The 22,539-nt window shown below is 41.6% G+C and overlaps 1 protein-coding gene across 3 annotated transcripts; it reads left to right on the forward strand.

The window, feature by feature from the left end:
• Positions 1-1,524: 1,524 nt before the first annotated feature.
• LOC133507771 (transmembrane protein 198-like) lies at positions 1,525-22,394 on the forward strand. 3 transcript variants are annotated; one of them, XM_061833184.1, is made up of 5 exons: positions 1,525-1,719; positions 17,283-17,524; positions 18,660-19,235; positions 19,297-19,445; positions 21,799-22,394. In XM_061833184.1, the coding sequence occupies exons 1-5, from the start codon at positions 1,607-1,609 to the stop codon at positions 21,946-21,948; spliced, it is 1,230 nt and encodes a 409-aa protein (XP_061689168.1). In that variant the 5' UTR covers positions 1,525-1,606; the 3' UTR covers positions 21,949-22,394. The 3 variants fall into 3 exon arrangements, with proteins under 3 accessions (XP_061689168.1, XP_061689169.1, XP_061689170.1); XM_061833185.1 differs by having other exon boundaries at positions 1,527-1,719; positions 19,297-19,374; XM_061833186.1 differs by lacking the exon at positions 1,525-1,719 and adding an exon at positions 1,760-2,447.
• Positions 22,395-22,539: the final 145 nt, after the last annotated feature.

Raw genomic sequence — 22,539 nt, forward strand, 5'->3', positions numbered from 1 at the left:
GACAGATGCAAACCAATCCATGATCCCTGGTATCCGATAAATAGGTCCAACAGCATAGTCGGAGAAACATGCCTATATCATCATGCTCGCACTGCCATGCTTCACTGTCTTCACTGTGTACTGTGGGCTTGAATTCAGAGTTTGGGGGTCATGTCACAAACTGTCTGTGGCCTTTGGATCCCAAAAGAATAATTTTACTCTCATCAGTCCACAAAATGTTCTTGCATATCTCTTTAGGGCAGTTGCTGTGTTCTTTGGCAAATTGGAGCCTCTTCTGGACGTCTTTTTTTTAATAGAGGGATTTTGCGGGGGATTCTTGTAAATAGATTATCTTGACACAGACGTCTTCTTACTTTCACAGTACTTACAGACAACTCCAGACTGTCTCTGATATCCTGGAGTTGATCGATCGCTAAGCCTTTGCCATTCTGGTTATTTTGGGATCCATTTTGATGGTTGTCTTCTGTTTTCTGCCACGTGTCTCTGGTTTTGCTCTACATTCTTAGAGATTAGAGACCATTTTAGATGAACAGCCTAAAATATTTGGCACCTCTTTATTTGGTTTCCCCTCTCCAATCAAACTTTTAATCAAAGTACGCTGTTCTTCTGAACAATGTGGTGAATGACCCATTTCCATCTGGCTTTCAAGGAGAAATGCATTTTCAACAGATGCTGGCTGGGCCAACTGATTCAAACCTTTTAATCACAAAATTGATGACATCACTGATTGAATGTCACGTTGCTATTTTTTTAAGACACCCCTTTCAACAAATTGCCCTATTGCACAGCCATAAGAGTGTGTATATCATTAATGCTGTGGTCTTGCTGGTTTTCTGCAAATCTACTGCACCTTCTGGTAACTTGTTTGACATGTAGCAATTACAAAAATATACTGAAAACGTGGATAAGTCTGGTTAGTCACACTACACTACTGTAGTCCACTTTTAAAGGTTATATGTTGTGTCCTTATTCCTTTCTGGTACAATTTGGGAGATTTGACTTTGTTTAAACTATAAAACATTCATTATGCAATGGGAACAGGTCTTAATGTCTGCAAAGGCAGGAAAAAATGGGGACAGGAACAACATAGAGAAATGTGAACCAGGGATTATTGACAAAGATGATGATTTGAAGATGCAATACTGTATGTTCCTCATCCGTGGCCTTATGACTCAAAGAAATATTACTGGAGAATAAGTCTTGTGCCAGTCCCACAACCACCAGTTTAAAATCCATCCATCCATTTTCTTTGCCGATTATCCTCACAAGGGTCGCGGGGAGTGTTGGAGCCTATCCCAGCTGTCAACGGGAAGGAGGCGGGATACATGAACTGGTTGCCAGCCAATCGCAGGGCACATGGAGAGAAACAACAGTCGCACTCACAATCACACTTAGGGGCAATTTAGAGTGTCCAATTCATGTTGCATGTTTTCAGAATGTGGGAGGAAACCGGAGTGCCCGGAGAAAACCCACGCAGGCACGGGGAGAACATGCAAACTCCACACAGGCGTGGCCGGGATCGAACCCGTGCTGCCTTCCTATAAGCAGTTGTTTGTAATTTGATAAAATAATAAAATGAATCACTGAGGGCGATGTGCTGATTAGCATGCAGCCCCCTCACAGCTCCGAGGACCCAGGTTCAAATCGGGCATCCCCCTGTGTTCTCCCCGTCAGAGGCAAACCCGGTTTCCTCCCACATCCCCAAAACATGCATAGGAGGTAAGTGAAGACTAAATTGTCCAAGTGCGTGGGAATGGTTGCGTTTGTGTATAACTGGCGACCAGTTCAGGGTGTAGCCCGCCTGTCGCCCACAGTCAGCTGAGGCTGGGCGCAGCGGGTGGATCACTAGCAGTTGTCGAGAAATTTAGCTTGGCCATTAGCATAAAAATGGAGGCGCCGGGTTCAAACTGGAGCTGCGCCGACCCCTCCTCTTCCCCCCCCCCACCTCTCAATAGACGTCCCTCCAACGGACTCAAGTCCTCCCTCCAGGAGGTGAAGCTTGAGAGGGAGAAAGCTAAAAGTTTTTCAGTTCCGTGAAAGCAGATAGATAAGTTGGAGAGGACAAGGAAGATACTTTCCAGACACAGAAGGAAAGAGAGGGAGAGAGAGAGGTTGGACCGGGACGACTCCCAAGTGGAGCCCGAACCTTTTTCTCCACTTCCACGGCTACATTTTTAACTTGACTCACGAAACAGCTAGCAGTGCGGTAACTCTCCGAAACAACCTCATCGAGACAAGTTACACGATACGTGGAGAGGATGACGGCGGGGTTTTGTCTTTGCACCAGCGTTTAAAAAAAAAAGTGAAGCCCGAGAATAAGTTTGGGAAAACCGGTTTCCCCTGCTCCATTACCACCGCTTTTGTGTTTGTAAATGGTGGAGCAATTTGTCTGCTAACAGTGCCGATTGTCCCGCACAAGTGAACGTTCCAAGCTGCTGGCTTCCTCGGTAAGTTTTGCTTCATCCTTTTAGCATTTTTTTTTTTTTTTTTTTTGCGCCATACGTTCCCATGTTTGAATTGTGCACTCTTTGTGTTTGTCACGCTGTGTTTGTTGCTTTGTTTTACGTGGACATACAGTGCCATACTTAATGGTGATCATCACCGATTTCAAATGCCTCTCCACGTTTAAGCATGATGATGTGTCAGTCATTTAACACACAGTCATGATAAAATAAAAACGTTAACGCAGTGTTTCCATTGAATTAAACATCTCCAGTGAAATTACGCGTTTTTCTTTTTTTTTTTGAGCGATCTGCCGTTTGTGATGATATTTGTAAAGCTTTCCATTACAGCAACAAGCTGTTTGTCAAATCTGCACATAATTTGAAAATCGGTTTGGGCTGTTGAATTTGCAATCAACAACGTGATAACACGGGAAACTTTAACGTCACATATGTTGTTTTATTTTTATTGTGTTCAAATTGTCATTTACAGTAAGCCATCTGCAGTATGCTGTAAAATAACTGTCTTGTCTGGTTCATGTAGTTCAACTCTATTTAAAAGACACAATTTTAGGTTTGCACATTCTACGCAAACCATAAATACATTCTTCACGACACAAGGCCAACATTTCTCCTTGTGGCCTCCATGGCGTGCCGGGAGTTCGAGCCCTGTGGTTGTGTTCTGTGATCTAGGGTGGGAGTGTCTCATGGTTTTTGGGCAGTCAGATGACAGCCTACAGGTCAGTTCTATACCAAGGATTTGAAGGCTGTAGTTACACCCCCCCCTTGAGTGTGCACCACCATCTCTATCTATGTGACCTAGTCTGTCAGCCTGCACCAGATGGTTTTGCCCCTTTAGAAAAGGAGAGAGGAAATCCTTCCCTCTTTCGGGATAAAAGAGTAGGCAGGAAAAGAGCCAAGACAAGTTGGACTGCACAAATTGTTTTTGTTTGCTTTTTTTGCTAAGCAACCTTTTAATTAACACAGCCTCCAGAGTCTCAACTTGCATTTTATTTATGGGCATAGAATAAGTTGTTCATTGTCAAGTGTTGAATGACAACTTTCAGAAGGGTTTGTGGGGAAGAATGTGCTCAATAGAAAGTGAGTGACTACCATGGAAACTTTTTGTTATTGATATGTTCAAGATGTAAATAGTTCTAATGCCTTTAAACACAACTCAAGACAAGCCCACTGTCTACACTGTAAGTATTGATGTGCATCTTGTTTGTACCGTTGAATTCATCACTCAGCGCAATTAGACACATTAGATATGAGTGACCCGATTTACAAGTTTTTTGAGACATGCGCTGATGTTCAGCCAATTTAATTGCTTTGAAATACGAGCAAAATTTTAAGATACAAGCTTTGTATGGTGGCAGTGAACTCAACTCGCTTGACATAAGAGCAGGTTGGCAGATCGTCAATAATTCTTAGAAAACCAAACAAACTATTGGCTTCAAGCTGTTTATTGCCTCTCCCAGTGTATTTACAACAGAACCAAAGCTTTGCCTCAAAGTCTATATAGCTTAATGCTAACCCCCCGAGACAGGCTAACTTACAGCATCTGTGCTGCAGTTATAAGCAAGTTTTGTTTAAAAAAAATATTGAGCAAAGCAGGGAGACCGACAGAATAAATCTCACAGCTAAATATTCTTCGTCCTTTGCAAAAAACAAGACTTACTGAATCAGTTGTGGAATTCTTCTTTGTGTGGTATGTGTATGCATGCGCGTACAGTCGAAGGGAGATCACAATTTCCATTGATTGAAGCAAAATTGTGGCAAAACTCTTTAAGTCAATGTAATTGTCATATCTTTACAATATTATAAAGAGCTATTCTTAAAAACATTAAAAATGTGTATGAAAGGTTTGACGAATTAATGGAATTTCGATTTATTTCAATGAGGAAAGATGATTTGTGATAGCAGTGTTTTGAATTACAAGTGTTTTTCAGTTAGTTGTTTGTCACAGAATAAATTATGCTTATATCTTGAGGGAGCTGTGTTTTTATATGATAGTTGGATGTTTTTAGTATGAAATTCCTTGATCTCAATCCCATCCAACACCTTTGGGATGAACTCCAACAGAGATGAGTAAGCAGGCTCTCAAAAATATTCTTCTGGCTTAATGAACCCTTGAACATGATGTGGTCGACTCCATAATTAATTTTATGTTCATTATCTGTACTATAAGTAGAGTGGTGATGGCCCGGTGTCCCAATTCTGTAGTTCTAAAAGTGTTATGTTATTGACATTTTATGAGACTTTGATAAACCTTTCTTTGTCTCGTTACATGACAAAAACAAACACTTCTAAAAATTGACTTGATAAGAGGCGTTTGCGATCCTTGGTTTTACTCTAGCTGTACTATCAGAGTAGACATGTCAAATCAAATCAAAACAAATCAGAACAGTACATGTACAAGTCCTCGGAACAAAGAACAAACTGCAAAGCTTCAGTCTTGTCTGTCCTTTTAAAGGAACATGGACTTCATATAAGATTACAAAATAAATGCTGTTTGACGGCAACACTGCTGAATAATGAATGACGTTAAATGTGAATTAAAACAGAAAAGTGCTGAGAGGTTGCTGCTGGCTGCAGTTTTTAGAGTCCATGCTCAGGCAGACTAGTTTTGTCCAGGTGGTGAGCACATGGGCACATCTCAGCGAGGGAACTCTCAGCTTGTCTTTATGAAGAACAGCAGTGAAGAAGAAGAAAAATGGTGCAATCTGCTGAAGCTCAAATTCACAGACGAAGTACACTGTTTGGTGTACAAAATGGATTTTCCTCGTCCTCTCTGCCCATTCTGTTTTACTGAGAGTAACTTAGAGGGGTAATTCACTAATACTAATCATAGTCAATAATGGTAATTCATTGCATTTCATCACAGTTTATATTTAAGAGTATGTTTACATGACAATGTATTTTCATTTATTTCAAACTCTTCTGACAGTAGCCACTGTAATAATGTCAGGCAGTCGTAGATTTGTCAACTTTGCTACACCAAAATGATGATTTGAGCATGATATTGGCTAGTCCCGAATCAGATTTTTGGTTTAAGGAGGAGGCAGAGCCGCTTGCAGCAACAGATAAGAACGCTGACTAAAATAGTCTATTGCCTTTTTTTATTTTTATTTAAATGATCTATTTATTAATGGGTGGCATGGTGGAACAGCTGTAGAGCATTGGCCTCACCGTTCTGAGGGCTGAGGTGCAAATCCCACCTGTGTGGAGTTTGCATGTTCCCCGCGTGCCTGCGTGGGTTTTCTCCAGGCACTCCGGTTTTCTCCCACATCCCCAAAACATGCAACATTAATTGGATGCTCTAAATTGCCCCTAGGTGTGATTGTGACTCCGACTGTTGTCCGTCGACATGTGCCCTGCCATTGGCTGGCAACCAGTTCAGGGTGAACCCCGCCTCCTGCCCAATGACAGCTGGCTCCAGCACTCCCGGAACCCTTGTGAGGATAAGCGGCTCAGAAAATTGATGAATGGATATTTATTAATGCACAGTTCACAGAGTACAAGATAAAAATGATTTTTTGATTTTGAGCAACTTTTTGGGCTCCACTATCGAAGTGGAAGGAGAGCAAGAAATGATTCCACTGGACTCAACGAGGTCCCTGATTATTTTCAAACCGAATATTCCCACCATGCAGAACTCACTGCTGTGGTGAGCCCAGACCGAGGATGAGGTTTCCCTCTTTGGCAGAGTTGTGCAAATGTTATCTGCTGTCCCAGCGGGAAGGACGCTCAGCTGAAAATACCATCACGCCACAGCAGGCAAGCCTTGAGCCAGCCCAAGTGGATGCGCTTGTGTTCGAACCCCACCCTGATATTGAGCCCTCACATGTAGAAGAATAAATGCCAGTCTGTAAAAAAAAAAAAATAAAAAAAAAAAATACTGTACTTGCAAGAACCGGTCTGCGGCGGAAAATGGGATGGGGACAACTGTTATTACATGCATGTTCTCTGGAAAGTCAGCGCGTAAGATGTCCATTGTCAGTGACGGTAGATTATTACCAAGCATTCACGACTCCTGGGATTTTTTTAAACATTAACATACCGAGACTTTTACCCATTAGTGTCGAGAAAAAAAGTTGTTGATCGAATCAATGCGTATGTGCACCAACTGCTTTGTCTGCAGATACTGTACGTGAAAGAAGTTGAGTAAGTAGAATGAGTCAACTGAAACTAAAAGTGCCGTCATAAAATTAGACATGTAAGCACAAATTCTACTACAGTGCTGTTTCCACTATGACTGTGTTAACTCAAGTGTTTATGTATGCACGCTATCTCCAGATTAAACACTGAACACCTGCACTTTTCCTTTGTTTTCACAGACTACAATTTTTAGTGTTTGCATGGAAACAATAATATTGTGGTCCTCCCCAAAATCCACTTTGAGACCACCTTTCAAATGCTAATTTTCATTGTCTATTAACATGTAAACAAAAGAACATGTCGTCATGTCATGTTCAAACATCAATCCAGACTACTTTTAGTACTCTAAACACTGATTATACCTGTGTCATGCTAGGGATTTGGGGGAGTGGATTGACGCAAACCCGCCACACCTATATTTTCATTACCTTCTTATGATATACACCTGCCTGAGCATGTTTATTTTGAGAGCTGATGTGTCATTGAACATTTGAGATTATTACTGTTCCATTCTTTTTGGGAGACACAAATAGAGTAAAAAGAAACAAAATTTGATTGCAATAAATTGTCATTTTAAATAAATAAAGGACCAATTCTTGTTCCATTACATTTGATTTTGCATTTGACAGGTTTGTCTCACCCCGCCCCCACCTAAAAAAAAAAAACCAAAAAAATCACGTTTTCCCAAAATGAACACTTGTGTTGGGATTGTAGGTTATACTGTATACTTTTCCCTTTGTGCTCCCTTTGAGCTGTAATTTTTTTTAGTATTACAGTTAAGAGAGAATTTAAAGGTTTTGTTTGTTTGGAAAAGGTGTTACTGTCTTTTAACTGGTAAATCTAAAAAGTAGTTTTTGAAAACTGCTGACATACTGTGTGCAGTATTTTTGCTTCGAGAACAACTTTGACACTGGTGAACTACCCAAGCTTATTACACTTAAATAACATTTATGTATTAGCATTCCCAACATATAATCGAAGTTTTCTCGCACAAACTGTTTTACATCCATACCCGGCAATACATAGAAGCTCATCTCCAGTCCTTGCATTGTTTTGGCATGCTTGATGCCTGAGACACTTTTGCACTGCCTCTGCGGCAAATTGTAATATCATAGTTATAACCATAGATCTGGCATTTATTCGCCTGTCCCTTTCAGCCAGAACTCGCTAAAGCGAGCAACATTGTCGCTTCAGAAGAGTGCGTTGACGCGGCCGTGACAGCTTGACCTGCCCATCAGTGTGTACTTTTTGTGTTAAAAGCGACAATACACTGTGGCCTACACTGATTCAATGCAACACGGAGTCAGAAACTAACGGAGGGAATTTCCATTTTTTTCTCTGAACGTAACAGTGTTGATATGTGACGCATATTTCTGCTCTACATTGCAAGTATGCACTGAAGACACGTGACCGCCCTCTTAACGGTCCGCTTTGTGTTTCTGTTTTCAGGCTTCTTAAAATACAGACGACTCTGTCTTTGTTTGAAGGGCTTCCATTGTTTGCCCTGAAGTCGTTAAGGCTTAATTAGATGAGATTAAATTAAGTGTATGTGTCTGTTTGGGAGGGGTAGCACTGTGCATATGTTTATTGCAAACCGAGAGGGTACTTACATACTCTCCCCCCCATTGGTCAGTTTTAATTGCACTCCAGTTAATATAGTTTTGAGCTTTGATGTGGTTTGTGTTGTCAAGTGTGAATGCAGTAACTTCAACCACGGTGTGGACCTTTTGCATTCCGCTTCCAAGCCACCTCTGGTGTAGTTTAACCTTAATCCAAACCAGTGACTTTATTTGAATTTTGGTATGTCAGCAAATGTAACAGGTAATGTGTAAAAATATGAGATTGACATTCTAAACAAGCCTCCAATTTAGGAAGGAAACATAACATGCGGCTGCAGTGCCAATGTTTACATATCCATCAATTGACCCACAGAGAGCATAAACTATTGGTATGAAGCATCTTTTTATCACCTCATCTTCAATTATGGTGTGTGGAAATTGCTTCTTCACGTTGTTGAAAAGCGAATTTGTATAAACATCAATTTGGAAGAGGTTTTGTCCTGAATAAGGACTTTCGGAACAAGTCATCTACCGCTAGGAGTTGAACAGCTGATGACCAAAGAAAGACCACGTGACACAAAGATGAAACAGCTGACATTTTTGGCATGGAAAAGTCAACAAGTGGCACAAAAACTCAGATGGGGAAAAACAGGAGGAATGATGGTTGTGGATGTGATTTGGGGCTTAAACAAGAATCTTGAATTAATTTATCCACAGTGCACCGGGACTAATCAGCTCAATAAAAGGTTGCACTGTATGTTTGGAATCCAAGTCAAGCTACCAATTTATGGCTTTGCAAATTTTGACAAATGTGTTCTCTCAGTTGGCAGTGTGGAGTTTGGCGTGTCCCCTACAGTATGCACGTTTAGAGTCTGTAAAATGTTTTGCACATGATGTAAGTTGGAGAGGGAAACCAACGCATATAAGGTTGCAACACGCTAACACCCTACAGGAGCAACCTTGATTGTCTCTGGTGGATCACTTTGTGGAATGTTCTCTTTAAATTAACGAGCAATCCAAAGAGATTATTTTCATCATATTTGAAGATGATGATGAATGTGCAAAGGTCTGTTCTGATTCTCGTGTGCATCTTCTAACGGCGTGTGTTCATGTTCCTAGCAGCACAAAGTCTTCAATATTAGTGTCTACTGATATGAGGCATCGGTGTTGATGATCCAAAAGCTTGGCTGGTGTCAGTGCTCAATGTCATATAAACAATGGCAAGCCCCTGTTGAAAGCTGATGTTCCACTTCCTCATCAGGTCCTTCCTGCTTCACCAAAGCAGGAAGCTCAGTTTGGGGCCCATTTGATGCCCTGCTCAATAATCCTCCAGATTGAAAGCAGATGTAATTGGGAGAATGCGCAGTCATTTATTTGTGTTTACCCGTCTTTTTATTCTCTGCCCTGTAGGGAAAACCCGTTTTAAACCCACCGATAACTGCATTTTCGCGATGGCTCCTGTTGTCAAGACTTGACAATTTTGTAACTTGTGGGCATGTGGTCAATAGAAGATGCCTTGATTTATGGCTGCGACTGCAGAACACAGCTTGCATTCTTCGGTTGCTTCTTCCAGACAGCCAAATCATAATCTTATCTTCTCAGCTAGCCTTGGCCATCAAGTCAGAGGAAAGACATTTTTCACTCACCATGCACGTCCAACTCTTGATTAACACACCCAAATTAGCTATGTAGGGAACTTGTAGCTCGGCCCACCTCCTCAGCAGCTGAGCACTCAATTGTCCGTTACTCAGCCCCCTGTTTGTTCAACGGGTGTGTCTTCCAAAGCTCTGGTATGGGATCCATTTTTATGCTCCTCATTAGTGCTATTAACTGATAATCCATATCTACTGTAATCTACAAATAGACTATGTCCTCAGTTCAATATGGCAACGAGGTAATCGAAATGCATATGTATGTTAGTAACCGACACTAATGCTGCAGTCATAATTAAAGTAAATGTTTTTATGAAAAACAATTCGATGCCATGACCAATCAAGTTGGAAAACATTACAGCCATAACTGAGTGGAATTTGAACATATGCTGTATCAGTCAGGTGAGCGAACTACTTAACGACTGACACTAAATTGTAAAAAATTTCTGTAAATGTAGTATTTTTAGAATCCATTCAATCATCCGTGCATTTTCCATCCCAGGGATCGTGCTTTAGCTGAAGCTGATGTCAGTTGGCTTTGGGCGAGAGGTTGGGCACATCCTGGGCTGGTTGCCAGCCAATCACTGGGAACATGGAGACAAACAACCAGTCCCGTTCTAACCACAGGACAAAGTGTAAAGTGTATTTGATTACCTTAAGAATAGTGGAATGAGGCTGGAAGACCCAGGCATGAGGAAAACATGCATACTCCACACAGGAAGGCCACAGCCTAGATTTGAACCCTCAACGTTCTAACTGGGTTCACTGTGGTAACCGCGAGCTCACTCTGCCGGGCTCTATTTTCTTAGCCGCTTATCCTCACAAGGGTTACGGGAGTGCTGGAGCCTATCCCAGCTGTCATCGTGCAGGAGGCAGGGTACACCCTGAACTGGTTGCCAATTGCAGGGCACATGGAGACAGAGGGCCATATTAGAGTCTCCAATTAATGTTTTTGGGATGTGGGAGGGAAGCGGAATGCCCGGAGAAAACCCACGCAGGCATGGGGAGAACATGCAAACTCTGCACAGACGGGGTTGGGATTTGAACCCCGGTCTTCCGAACTGTGAGGCCAACGCTAAACAGCTGTTCCACCGTACCACCAGATATTAAATTCTATTTAGATAACTTATATTGTACACTTTCATTCCTGAACAGAAATTCTTTTAGTGGTTGAATATCATGCTTGATTACTTAGATGAAACTAAGTACCACCCACCTGCCACACACAAAAAAAAGTTATAATTGGATGCGTAGTATAAAAGAGTACTGCTATTATGAAGGGTTTTCTTTCAAAATCATTTTTGTCAACTTTAGTTGTAATGGATGCCACGTGCACCACCATAAGATAATAGAAGCGCATGCTTCCTCCCCGCCAGTCAGTAAATTCATATTTCTGCGAGTGTTCTGTGTCACGTTATCTTTCCATTTCCTGTGTTATTCATTATTCTTCTAGTGTGCTGTATTTCTTTAATAGTTTCTATTCAATCCTACTTAGTTTTGGTTAACAACTTCAAATTGATGCTGTGAGTTTAAAATTTCAAGTCAAGATGTGTTGATTTATATTTAACTCTAAAAAGCCTCGCTACATTGAAGGCAGCCTATTTGTCTTCTAGCTGTTGATCTTTTCGACACGTATTCAGTTAGTTGCCGGGTGACTCGAGGTGATGTCGAAAATGCAGCATGGAGGCATTGCTCGAGCTCCATCTGGAAGATTGATCATGTTGCTCTTTGTTAGGGCCTCCTCCCATCTGAAGAAAACACTTGGGTCCCATCTTAAAGCAAACAGGCTTTCTCCACTCGTATCCTTGGTGCTCCCAGCCGTTGTTGCATGGGCCCGCGGTTCACGTGCATGGGTTCCTGCACGTGCTACTAGAGGTCACTGAGTGGGCCTCAGGGTCTTTGTTATGGGCCACAATGCCGCTATTCTCCAACAGCGGCGAGGTCCTCTAAAAGCTGTGAGACATTGGACACCATTGTGACTCAGAGTAACATGATGCAACCGCAAAGACGCATGGGAATGTCCGCGGGTGTTCATCTATACTTAACTGAACTTACACCCATAATGTTACTTGATGTAATGAAGTGACTGATATTCTCACAAAGTTAGCATTACACCCAAAAATTATATTGCTATTTTATCAGGTGACCAGGGCCAGCTCAGGGCATAGGTGACACAGGTAGTTGCTGAAGGCGCCATCTACTGGAGAGGCAAACTGCCAGCACCCTCCTACTTAGGTATAACATAAATAAAATCGTTAAAAACTGACTGGTGCCTCCTTTAAGTTTCTGTCTTGAAAATAACAAAAATTACAAAATAAACTAAAGTAACTGTCACTTGGTAAGTCATGTCACATGACGTGGGGGGGGGGCATCTCAAGTCAGCGAACGAGAGATCAGTCTGAATAAGGACAGGTGATTTTAGTTACAATTTTTCCATTATGCAAAGGACAGATAAGCTTTCGGTCTTGCAGTTCCGCAAAGGAAGAAATGGGGAGAAGGGAAAGAAGTCAAAATATAACATTTTAAAAATATAATCTCGTGTAAAGATCATGTTTGAGCGAGTTAGCTTGAACTAAAGTAAGTATTAGCTTATCACCCTGGTGTCTGGTGACCAGACGTCCTCTTAGCTGGACATGTCCTCTTCTTTTTTTTTTTTTAATTTTAAATATACTGACATCTAAAAATCTGTCCGGCCGAAATTTCAAACTGGTTAGGGGATTCTCGAAGTTGTACGAGCCAAATTCCACCCCTCCCACCACTCTGGTTGTTACTGCTGCTTATGCTGTAATTAAGTGACCAATTTTAAGAGTTACTTGAGCATGTCAGATCGTATGTAGAAGAACTTTGAGTTAGAAGGAAGCAAAAGCTTTTTTTTTTAACTAAAAAGTTAAAACATTGACCTCATTTAATGTGGAGAATATGGGGGGAAAAAATAAGTACCGTAAATCTAAGGATAGAATGTGACATTGTAGAAATTACAAATTTGTGTAATGTCTCATAACTACGCATTCAAAATAACATTTTCTCTCTTTTTTTTTTTTTTTGGATGTTTTTTTTAAGGTATTTCTCAAAATCCTGAATATAATTAATATGCAGATGCCACTTGAGTTACAAGCACCTCTTTGCTAGAGACAAATGTAAGGAATGAAACTTCAGCGAGTAAAATCCAGATAAAATCTTTCAAGTGGGGAAGCGGCACTTACTTGCAATAACTTGACAACATACATTAAAATGTCAAGAAATGCTCAATTAATATGATTACAATTGATAATAGCAAATACTCCCTCATTTGGATGATTGGTATACTGCTTGGTGTCTGTTGGGGTGTTGGCAAATTTATTGACGTCACCCTAGAGAACTCTGCAAATGTCTAAGTGTCCAAAACTGTCCAGAACACCGGGAGGGAGGGAATGTGAGAATGAAAGGTCAAGTTGTTGCAGCTTTTGGTTTGTCCCATTAGCTGTTGCAACAGCCATCACTCACATGATACATTTGGCAGTAACGAAAGAGCAATCAAATGAAGAAAATGTTCTGGTTTAAATTTTAAATTGTGTCGCATGTTATCTCACAAATGAAAGGCAATGTTAAAAACTATTGGTACTCGACTTCTTTGAAAGCTTATTGACATCATTGATGGGGTCGGCGGCGTATAAAATCTCTCCATGGCCGCCACATTGGCTCGGCTTATAGCTGACTGTTGAATTTATTTGCAATTGGCAAGCCAGTCAATGACTTCAGACTTAACAAGCATTACGAAGCCTCAATTCAATTCAACGCAACATTTCTTTTATGACTTACTGGAATGGCCCAATCTGAGGGGAAATTAAATGTAAAGTTCTCATCTGTCCATGGATGTATCAAGTATCGTGTTCTGTTCAAGTTTGCAGAAGACTGGAAATGTCACCGTACTTTGATTACATTTATTTTACAATAAATCAATGAACCATTAATTTGTTGAAAGGTACAAAAATACTTCTTGATTAACCAATTTGACGATTTTATTAAAAAAAAAAAAAGAACAGAACAGACACAAACATTACAAGACTCTAGACCAGGGGTCTCAAACTCACTTCACCTTGGGACCATTGGAGGCAGAGTCTGGCGCACATTGACGCATGCGGAATTCAAATTTGAAATAAAAAAAAAATCCCATCTTCTCAAATGTCTTTTTGGTATTTTTGTAACACAAAAAAAGGACGACGCTGGTGTGAAAAATCTTGTGCGCAAAACTATTTAAAAAACACATCTCCATGGCAAGGCTCCTGTAACTTTCACTCACTAAAATTTTTTTTCTCTGCTTGCATCACGCCCGGTCGACATCACACCGCCAAGGGCTGTCGTGATTGGTAGTTTTGTCAGCTCTGCGCGCAACACCGTAAAAGTGCCATTCGTATAAATCTCGAGGGCCGCACTAAGATTTAATGTTCATGTTAAGGTGGGGCCAACAAAATATTTGTGCCAGTTTGACACCTCCGCTCTAGATGATAAATGCTCAGTAGACGGGATTTTAATATGGTGCCAATTGTGTCTGTGGGGAATTCAATTTGGGTTTAATACTAAACGGTCATTGCTCCCTCCTGTTTCTTGCTGAAAAATATGAGCATGTTATCGTGAACATTCAAGAAATAGTCCAACAATAAAATACAAACACAGGTAAAATAAAGGTGGAGATTGGAGAATTTCTCTAAGACTCTTCTGAACTGTTTTTATTGTGTGTTGTGTTTAGCTCAATTCTGCCCAGAGGAGTTGTAGGCGTGACCTGATGTCAAGTTGTTGTTGTTCAAGTCATAACTTAGTTGAAAGTGAATTGGTGGCCTGCGATTACCTCGCAACTAGTCCAGGTCAAATTTACCCTGGCTCTCACAGGAAAGTCAGCTGGGACAGACTCCATCTTACCCACGACCCATTGGGAGAAGTGCGTATGAAAGTGCATGGATGGCTCTGATAGTTCTCACTATTTTATCTTGAAGGCCTCAAGATCCAAATAATTATGCAAATCAGTTTGAGAAAAATGATAATTTTCAACAATCATTTAATCAATGCATTGGTTATTACATCTTTGCCTGGTTTCAGCAGTCAAATCCATCCATCTATCCATTTTCTTAACCACTTATCCAATAGCAGGGCACATAGAGACAAACAGCTGCACTCACAATCACACCTTGGGGCAATTTAGAGTGTCCAATTAATGTTGCATGTTTTTGGGATGTGGGAGGAAACCGGAGCGCCTGGAGACAACCCACACAGGCACGGGGAAAACATGGAAGCCCCACACAGGCGGGTCTGGGATTGAACTCAGGACCTCAGAACTGTGAGGCCAATGCTTTCCAGCTGAACCACCGTGCCGCCCTCAGTCAAATCTTACTTTTCTAATTCTATCTACTTTTCTAATTTATCAGAGGGGGCCACAAATGGTCCAGCATTTTGTGTTGAATATGTTCACCTTTATTTATTTGTTTTGTGTAGTCTCAATCATTTATGAAGCTGTCGAATCAAACATGTTTATAATTGCTCTCCAGACTTCAACAATCACGTCCGTGCTTAGCGACGATGGAAATATTCCTCTGCGTTTGTGTTGTTGTCATGCAGCTGATGGAAATCAAAAGTAGAAGAGAGAAATCAAAACGTGCATCTGTGAGGAAAAGTTTCCGATGAGCGCTCATCTTTTTTCCATGTAAAGTAATTTCCAGGAAACTCATGAAGTGTTGTGTTTTGTCTCAGACAAAAACTTAAACTGTCAACGTGGCATAATGAACAGTGTGAGGGACACTTCTTGTCAAGAAGCAGCGCTTGCAAGTCAAGCAGTGAAAGCCATTAGTAGTAAAAGCAGGGAGGGCCATATGTTCCTGTCCTGACAGATTTTTTTTTTTTTTTGTCTCTCGTAGAAAACGTGCATCGGTTGTAATCGGATCTGGTCTGTGGTGAGCTCATGTCGGAGGCTTGCCAGTGGTCCACCCATACAGCCGCTTGTGGCTCTCTCACATTTACCTTCTAAAAGTCACTATCCCTTTCGTGGTAGCAGTTTTACAGATTTCTTCACCTTGTTATGCAAAAAGGGGGTTTTAAGCAGCACAAGAATAGGCAGGGTGCATGTGTACGTTTTAGTTTGTAATAAGCTTTTGAAGCAAATGCAAACCTATGGGAGCAAAATTGCATTTCTTGATGACTCAATAAACGTGTGTTTTGCATTTAAAATTCTGTTTGTACAGGCACTACATACACTTAAATATCCCCTTTTTTCCAAAATCAACTCTTTCTACTGTTTGGGACGTTATACTGGCTCTAAGGTGCTTCTGTAAACATGTGGAATATGAATTAAAATCTTCCACAAATACCTGAGTTCCAGACATTTTTCTGCCGAGGGGCCTGAAATCTGCCTTATGGAATTCTTTTTTTTATCCTCAGTCTGTCACTGGTGAAGTTTTGAGCCAGCCCTGTAAACATAACAAACACCTGCGCTCTCACAACTGGGCCTTCTTCGTGGAGGCAAACATGAAGTAGCTGTCAGAGGGGGTGTTTTCTGGACACTTGTATGACAAAATGTTCTTTGAAATGAAATTGATACTTTTATATTAAGTCCACTGTGACACGGTGATGGTTAGAGCGTTGACCTCACAATTCGGAGGACCGGGCTTCAAATCCCAACACCCCCTGTGTGGAGTTTGCATGTTCTCTCCCTGCTTGCGTGAGTTTTCTCCTGCCACTCCGGTTTCCTCCGACATGCCCAAAACATGCCTTAATTGGAGACTCCAAATCAGCCCTCGGTGTGATTGTGAGTGCGACTGTTTGTTTTTTTTTTTCCCCAGCGATTGGCTGGCAACCAGTTCAGGGTGTACCCCGCCTCATGCCCAAACATAGCTGGGATAGGCACCAGCACTCCCGCAATCCTTGTGAGGCTAAGCTGCTTGGGAAACGGATGGATAGTCAATCCACATTTGTTAGTCACTATGAACGTCTAAAAAGCCAAAACATGGGACCTTTAATGGTTGCACCAATGCTTGTGCCAACACAGCACTGGCAATGTCCATTTTTGGTCCACCAATAAAGCAACTTGGTGTGCTGCTCTTGAATTTGGATGTCGTTTTTGTGAACATTTTCAAAATTTAATGTCACTAAAAAGGTAGTTAACCATTTCATCGGAGGGGATCTTATTATTGGAACATAATATGCAGTCATACATGGCAGTTAAATTACTGAACCCCTTTGTATAATTACATTGATTTACATATGCCTGAAACTTTTAATAAAGATGTTTGTTAGGTTAATTCATTGTGGTTATCTTTACCTTGTGCATTTCTTGGAACAGGCATCAAAAAACGTTTTGTAAAAAAAAAAAAAAAAAAAAATGATTTTGAAGTCGTTGCCTGTATGCGCACACAGTATTGATCAAAGTTGAAATGAGTAGTTTACCATTTTCTGTTTGTGATGACTTTTTATTCATACGTATGTTCAAACTTTTCTCTTCATAGCAACCAAATCCATTCAGATGGACCTGAGATAACGTCACCAGCCCATCTAACTTGCGTTCTGGTCTTCGTCTGGACCTCAAACCCCAGAATGGCAGATCCCACCGGGCTAAGCTCCGAGCCGGCGGGGGCCGGTATTGCTGAGGTCGACGCTTGTAGCTTGGAAATAGAGCGGAAGTATGACATCATCCCTGCTGTCATCTGCTCCATGTGTTGCCTTTTTGGCATCATCTACTGCTTCTTTGGTGAGAAAGAAACTTGTCGGTCTTCTATTACCCACATTCGTGTTAGGCGTGGGAAGCACAGAGTACCCTGCAACAATTATTGTCATAATATTTTGATAATAATGATAGTAAACACCCACCTGTTTTCAAATTCACCTTTTCATTTTTTGTAATTTTTTGTACCCTTAGCATGTTCATTTTCATTGAAAAGCTACTTTTTCGTATATTTTTGGAACACACTGACATGCCAAAAGATGTAGCCATAGTCCTGCCTGATAGGAAAGTAGTAATTAGCCTCAACTTGAACCGTTGTTGAATTGGGGGGAGCTTAGAACCGATTGGGCTGTTTACATGTAAAAAGCACTTCAACTTGTGAAAAATTCACTTTATGAATTGACTTCCAGAACGATTTAATTTTGTTTGTGGTAAATGTACTATTTCAGCTATCGATGTTCGACAGTACTTGGGTGGGTTGGATCTGATCCCAACTGAATTTGGGTGAGAGGCGGGGTTTACCCTGAATGGTTCCCAACCAAGTCCTCACATTTACACCTAAAAACAATTTAGTTTTCAATTAACCTTAGGAGCAAGTTTTTGGAATGTGTGAGGAATCTTGAGTACCTGCAGAAAACCCGCACAAACACAGGGAGAATATTCAAACTCTATACCGGAAGGCGGAATTCTGTATTCGAACCATAAACTTCATAACTATGAGGCGGATGTGCTAACTACTACACCATTCTTCTTCACCGCAGCATACTACAATAATATCATATGAGGTCCTCCCATAAAAACGTGTAGGCAAAAATAAAGTTTTTAGTTGGCTGAGGCCATGCTCTTTAGTCAGCAAAGTGTCCGAGACTGAATCAAGCGCACGTCTACTTGTTGGAGCTACGATGTCTTTCAAGGCCACAATTTATCAACAATCATATTCGTTACCATCTGTGAATGAAAGAATTCCCTAATCCTGATGTATATAGAAGAAAATACAGAGATCGACATCATTTTAAAAAGACTAAATGGTCATTTAGCTCAGCTGCACATGCTGGGGCAGTGGACAAGCCCTGTATTCAAATTTGATGTATCAGTACTAATTGTTAGCAATAACAATACAATACATTGCAATATACACTCAGTGGCTCATTATTGCTCATAGGCTACCGCTGTTTCAAGGCGGTCATGTTCCTGTCCGGTCTGATGTTCGGCTCCGTCATCATCTTCCTGCTGTGCCACAAGGAGCACGTGCTGGACACTCAGCTCAGCGTGGAGGCCAGCGCCGGCATCGGCCTCGGTATCGGCCTCCTCTGCGGCCTGGTGACCATGCTGGTGCGGAGCGTGGGCCTCTTCATGACGGGCCTCCTGCTGGGCCTCCTGCTGGCTCTGGCTGCCCTCCTGCTTACTCAGCAGTTCTACACTCCCACCACAGTGTGGGTGCCCCTGGGCGCGCTGCTGGGATCGGGCATGCTCTTCGCCGTTCTGACTCTGCAATGGCAGAAGCTTTTCACCATCCTCTCCACGGCCGTGTTCGGCGCCGCCATCATGACGGTGTGTGCCGACTACTTTGTGGAGATGCTGGCTTTGGCCACACACATGTACGGGTGCCTGCGCCTCTCGCCGGGCCCGCCTCTCTGCTGGTACAGCTGGGTAATTCTGGCCATTTGGCCCGCGCTCAGCATCATCGGAATCCTAGTCCAGTGGAAACTGACGGATGGCAGCTTCTCCCACACGGAGGGTGAGGATGAATTAGCACGACTCACGATGAACCCACGCTAACATTTTCCCTTTCCCTCTAGTGGTTTTAAGTCGACGTCAGAAGAGATTGCAGCTGATGCGCATTAGAGAGAAAGACACCAGGAAGCGACAGCAGGCAGGTGGGCAGGAAGGCACATACCGCCGTAAAGCCACCCCAGTGAAACGTTACGCTGGGGACCTTCTGGCACCGGTCAGTGTCACCCAACATGGCGTGTGCTGTGGTTACTGTCTCTGTGTTTCACAACTTCACCTCAATCCTCTTTTTCTTCTTCACTTCTTAATTAAGAGTAGTGGACTCTCAGAACTCCATCACATATAATTCTAGAAGACTGCTCGGGGATTATCTAGTTATACACCAAGGAAATTACCGTGATTTCTGGCCTACAGAGCGCACCTGGTTATAAACCTCACACAGTACATTTGTAAAGGAAATACCATTTGGTACATACATAAACTACACCTGTGTAAAAGCCTCAAGTGCCCATATTGAAACCTACATTGAAACAGGAGATATTTACCAAGAAAGACGGTACACAGAGAGAGTTTTCAAAGTTTTAATACCTTAGCTTAGCTTAACGTAGCAACAACACAATAGAGCGACACTACCGTGACGCTAATGCTAGTGCGACACTAACGGTAGCGAGGTGCTAACGCGGCGCTAACAAGGCCGGTTAAAAAAAATAAATTTAAAAAAACATACCTGTAAAACCGGTTTCACTCTTACCTTTTCCGCTCGAGTTCCCTATTGTGGCCGTTGGGGAAAAAATGCACAAATTAGCCGCATCACTGCATAAACTGAGGGATGAAAGCGTGTGAAAGATGTCGTGTTTTATGGACCACAAATCATGGTAAATTTATTTGGTGTGGGGTCAAGCCTCTGCCATCATTAATTATAAATAATAAATGACTATAAATTTTAGGTGACATGTTATCGTAGATAAATGTCATTCCAAATATCCATTATACAAATAAAAACTCATCCTTTGGTGAGTACCTCTTTCAGAAATATACTCCTATTTTAGTCATTTCATCGTTGTTACCATTTTCTGGTTTGGATGACTCACGTACTTATCCATGTCCTTTAAAAGATGCTACATAATATAGCTGCATAATAATTTATTCATAAATGCGTTTTTTTTTTCAAACTTTTATGCACAAAACTTTCCATTCTTTTATTTTTATAGCACTTATAGAGGCATTAGGAGTCCATATTTACTGAAATCATCAGCTTCTTAAACAAAATCATGTTAACAGGTGAAGTTACGTTTTGACATAAGAACCCTTATTTGATAGCAGCTTTGAAATTCTGACATCTATTTGCACTTGTGAATATTTAGATCTACTGCTTGAATTTCTTTGGAGGATGTCAGAAAATCTTCCTTGAGCTGCTATTTGTTTGTCAACTGCCTCCCAGCCTCATAAATCGTATGCTTGAGGATGCTCCAAAGGCTCTCAATAAGGTTGAGGTCACCCAGGGGGGGGCCAATGATTTCTCTCCTTTTATGTCTATTGGAACAAAGCTGTGGAGGCATTCTTTGCAGAATCACTGAGTTCCCTGCAACCCTGGATTGTCGAGATGGATGGATTAGTTGATTGTTGATGGATGGCCACAAATATCAAATCTCAACAAAGCTGCAAAATCAGCAAGGAGGTGGCGGATTCATGTCTTGGGCCCATTTCATGAAAACGGAGATGGTCGTTCCCTTTCAGTCCCCCGAGGGTGTCAAAATGATCAGTGGAAAAAAAAAGGTCCTTTCTGACTTGCCATTTTCCTCCATTGTACAAAAAGAAGAACCATTCTGTCTGTAACGATATCATCTTCATGCATGACAATTCGCCGGCTCATTCTACTTCTGTGTCATTGGCTGCAATGTGCATAAAAGGAGAGAAAGTCACACTGTGGCCTCGTGTCCGTCCAAGACCTTAACCCTGTTAAGAACCTTTGGAGCATCCTCAAACAAAAAGATTTACAAGGGTGGGAGGCAGTTCAGGTCCAAACAGCAGCTTTAAGTGGCTATTCCGACATCTGCTTGGAAGATGGGAACCGGACCACAAATGCTACAAATTCAAGTTGACAATTTCCAGTTATTTAAAATCTATAAAATCTCTTATTGTGTAATCATTTGGAACGCTATATTTTTTTTTCAATACAATATTGTTACAAACGGGAGGTTTATTCAAACACATGCCAATTGTGCTCTTAGCATTTGAAAACTGTGCTATTTGTCTGGAGTATTTTTTGGAAAATCAGAGAAAAATGTCAAACGCACAGTAAATTCTGAGGCAGTGTATGAGTTTCATCCACGTAGGTCGCTATCACTGCCACCATACCACACAAGCATGGAAAAGGGAGTTCAGAACATTCAGATAGTCCCATCCCATTAACAACTAAAATTGTTTAAAAATCCTCACAGTACGAATCTGCATACGAATCTTCTGTCGTATATCTGTTAGAGTTCCAAGGGTCCACTCCACACTTTCTGTGTGTCTGTGGAGCACAACACGTACTTTAAGATCCCACTGTGTCTGTGCACGTTTCTCAGAGCTACCTTCAAAGTCTGCGGGACAGACAAATGGGCACCGGTACCTCCCTTAGCAGCCAGAGCACAGCCAACCACACCATGATCGACTTGGACTGCGACACCGGCTCCACGGTCCCCCTCACGGCTACGACCCCTGTCGTCAGAGTCTGAGCTCAGCGACCACGATTAAGAGAGAAGTGGGGTGGGGAGAAGAGACATTCTGGTTCTGTTCTGAAGAACCTGTGACAGTTTGTTTTTGTCAATCTGAGTGTGAATAGAGGATTACCAGTGGAGGAGGTTGCTGCTTTTTTTTTTAATTGGGAAAGGAGAACTTTTGAAGCCACTAAAACTGCGGTGGTTCTCAGAGGAACAGAACACTAACCGCACAAGGTCCTCAATTTCCTCTCACCGTGTATATCATAACAGAGCCGGAAGTGCATTTCTATCATGTAGTACTGTACTTCAAAAGTTAATCACATTGCCATTAAGTGTTGAGTTGTTACTGTTTAACGTTGAAGGATGTGATTTTATTTTCTTTGAAATCTGTGTGTCAGGGAGCGAAGTATGACTACAAGTACGTCAAAGTGAAGCAAAAATTAAATGTTACATTACAAGCAGTTGTCATTGCATGAAATCTCTTTTTTTGGGGGGGGATCACTGATTGATTTGCGTGAATTATTTTAGCCAGTGTGTGCTCGTCAAATGTTAAACGTAATTTATTTGTCATACAAACCAAGTACTGTACATGGTTGTGGAGATTAA

This window comes from Syngnathoides biaculeatus, chromosome 10, assembly GCF_019802595.1.
Source record: "Syngnathoides biaculeatus isolate LvHL_M chromosome 10, ASM1980259v1, whole genome shotgun sequence".
In the NCBI taxonomy this organism is placed as follows: Eukaryota; Metazoa; Chordata; class Actinopteri; order Syngnathiformes; family Syngnathidae; genus Syngnathoides; species Syngnathoides biaculeatus.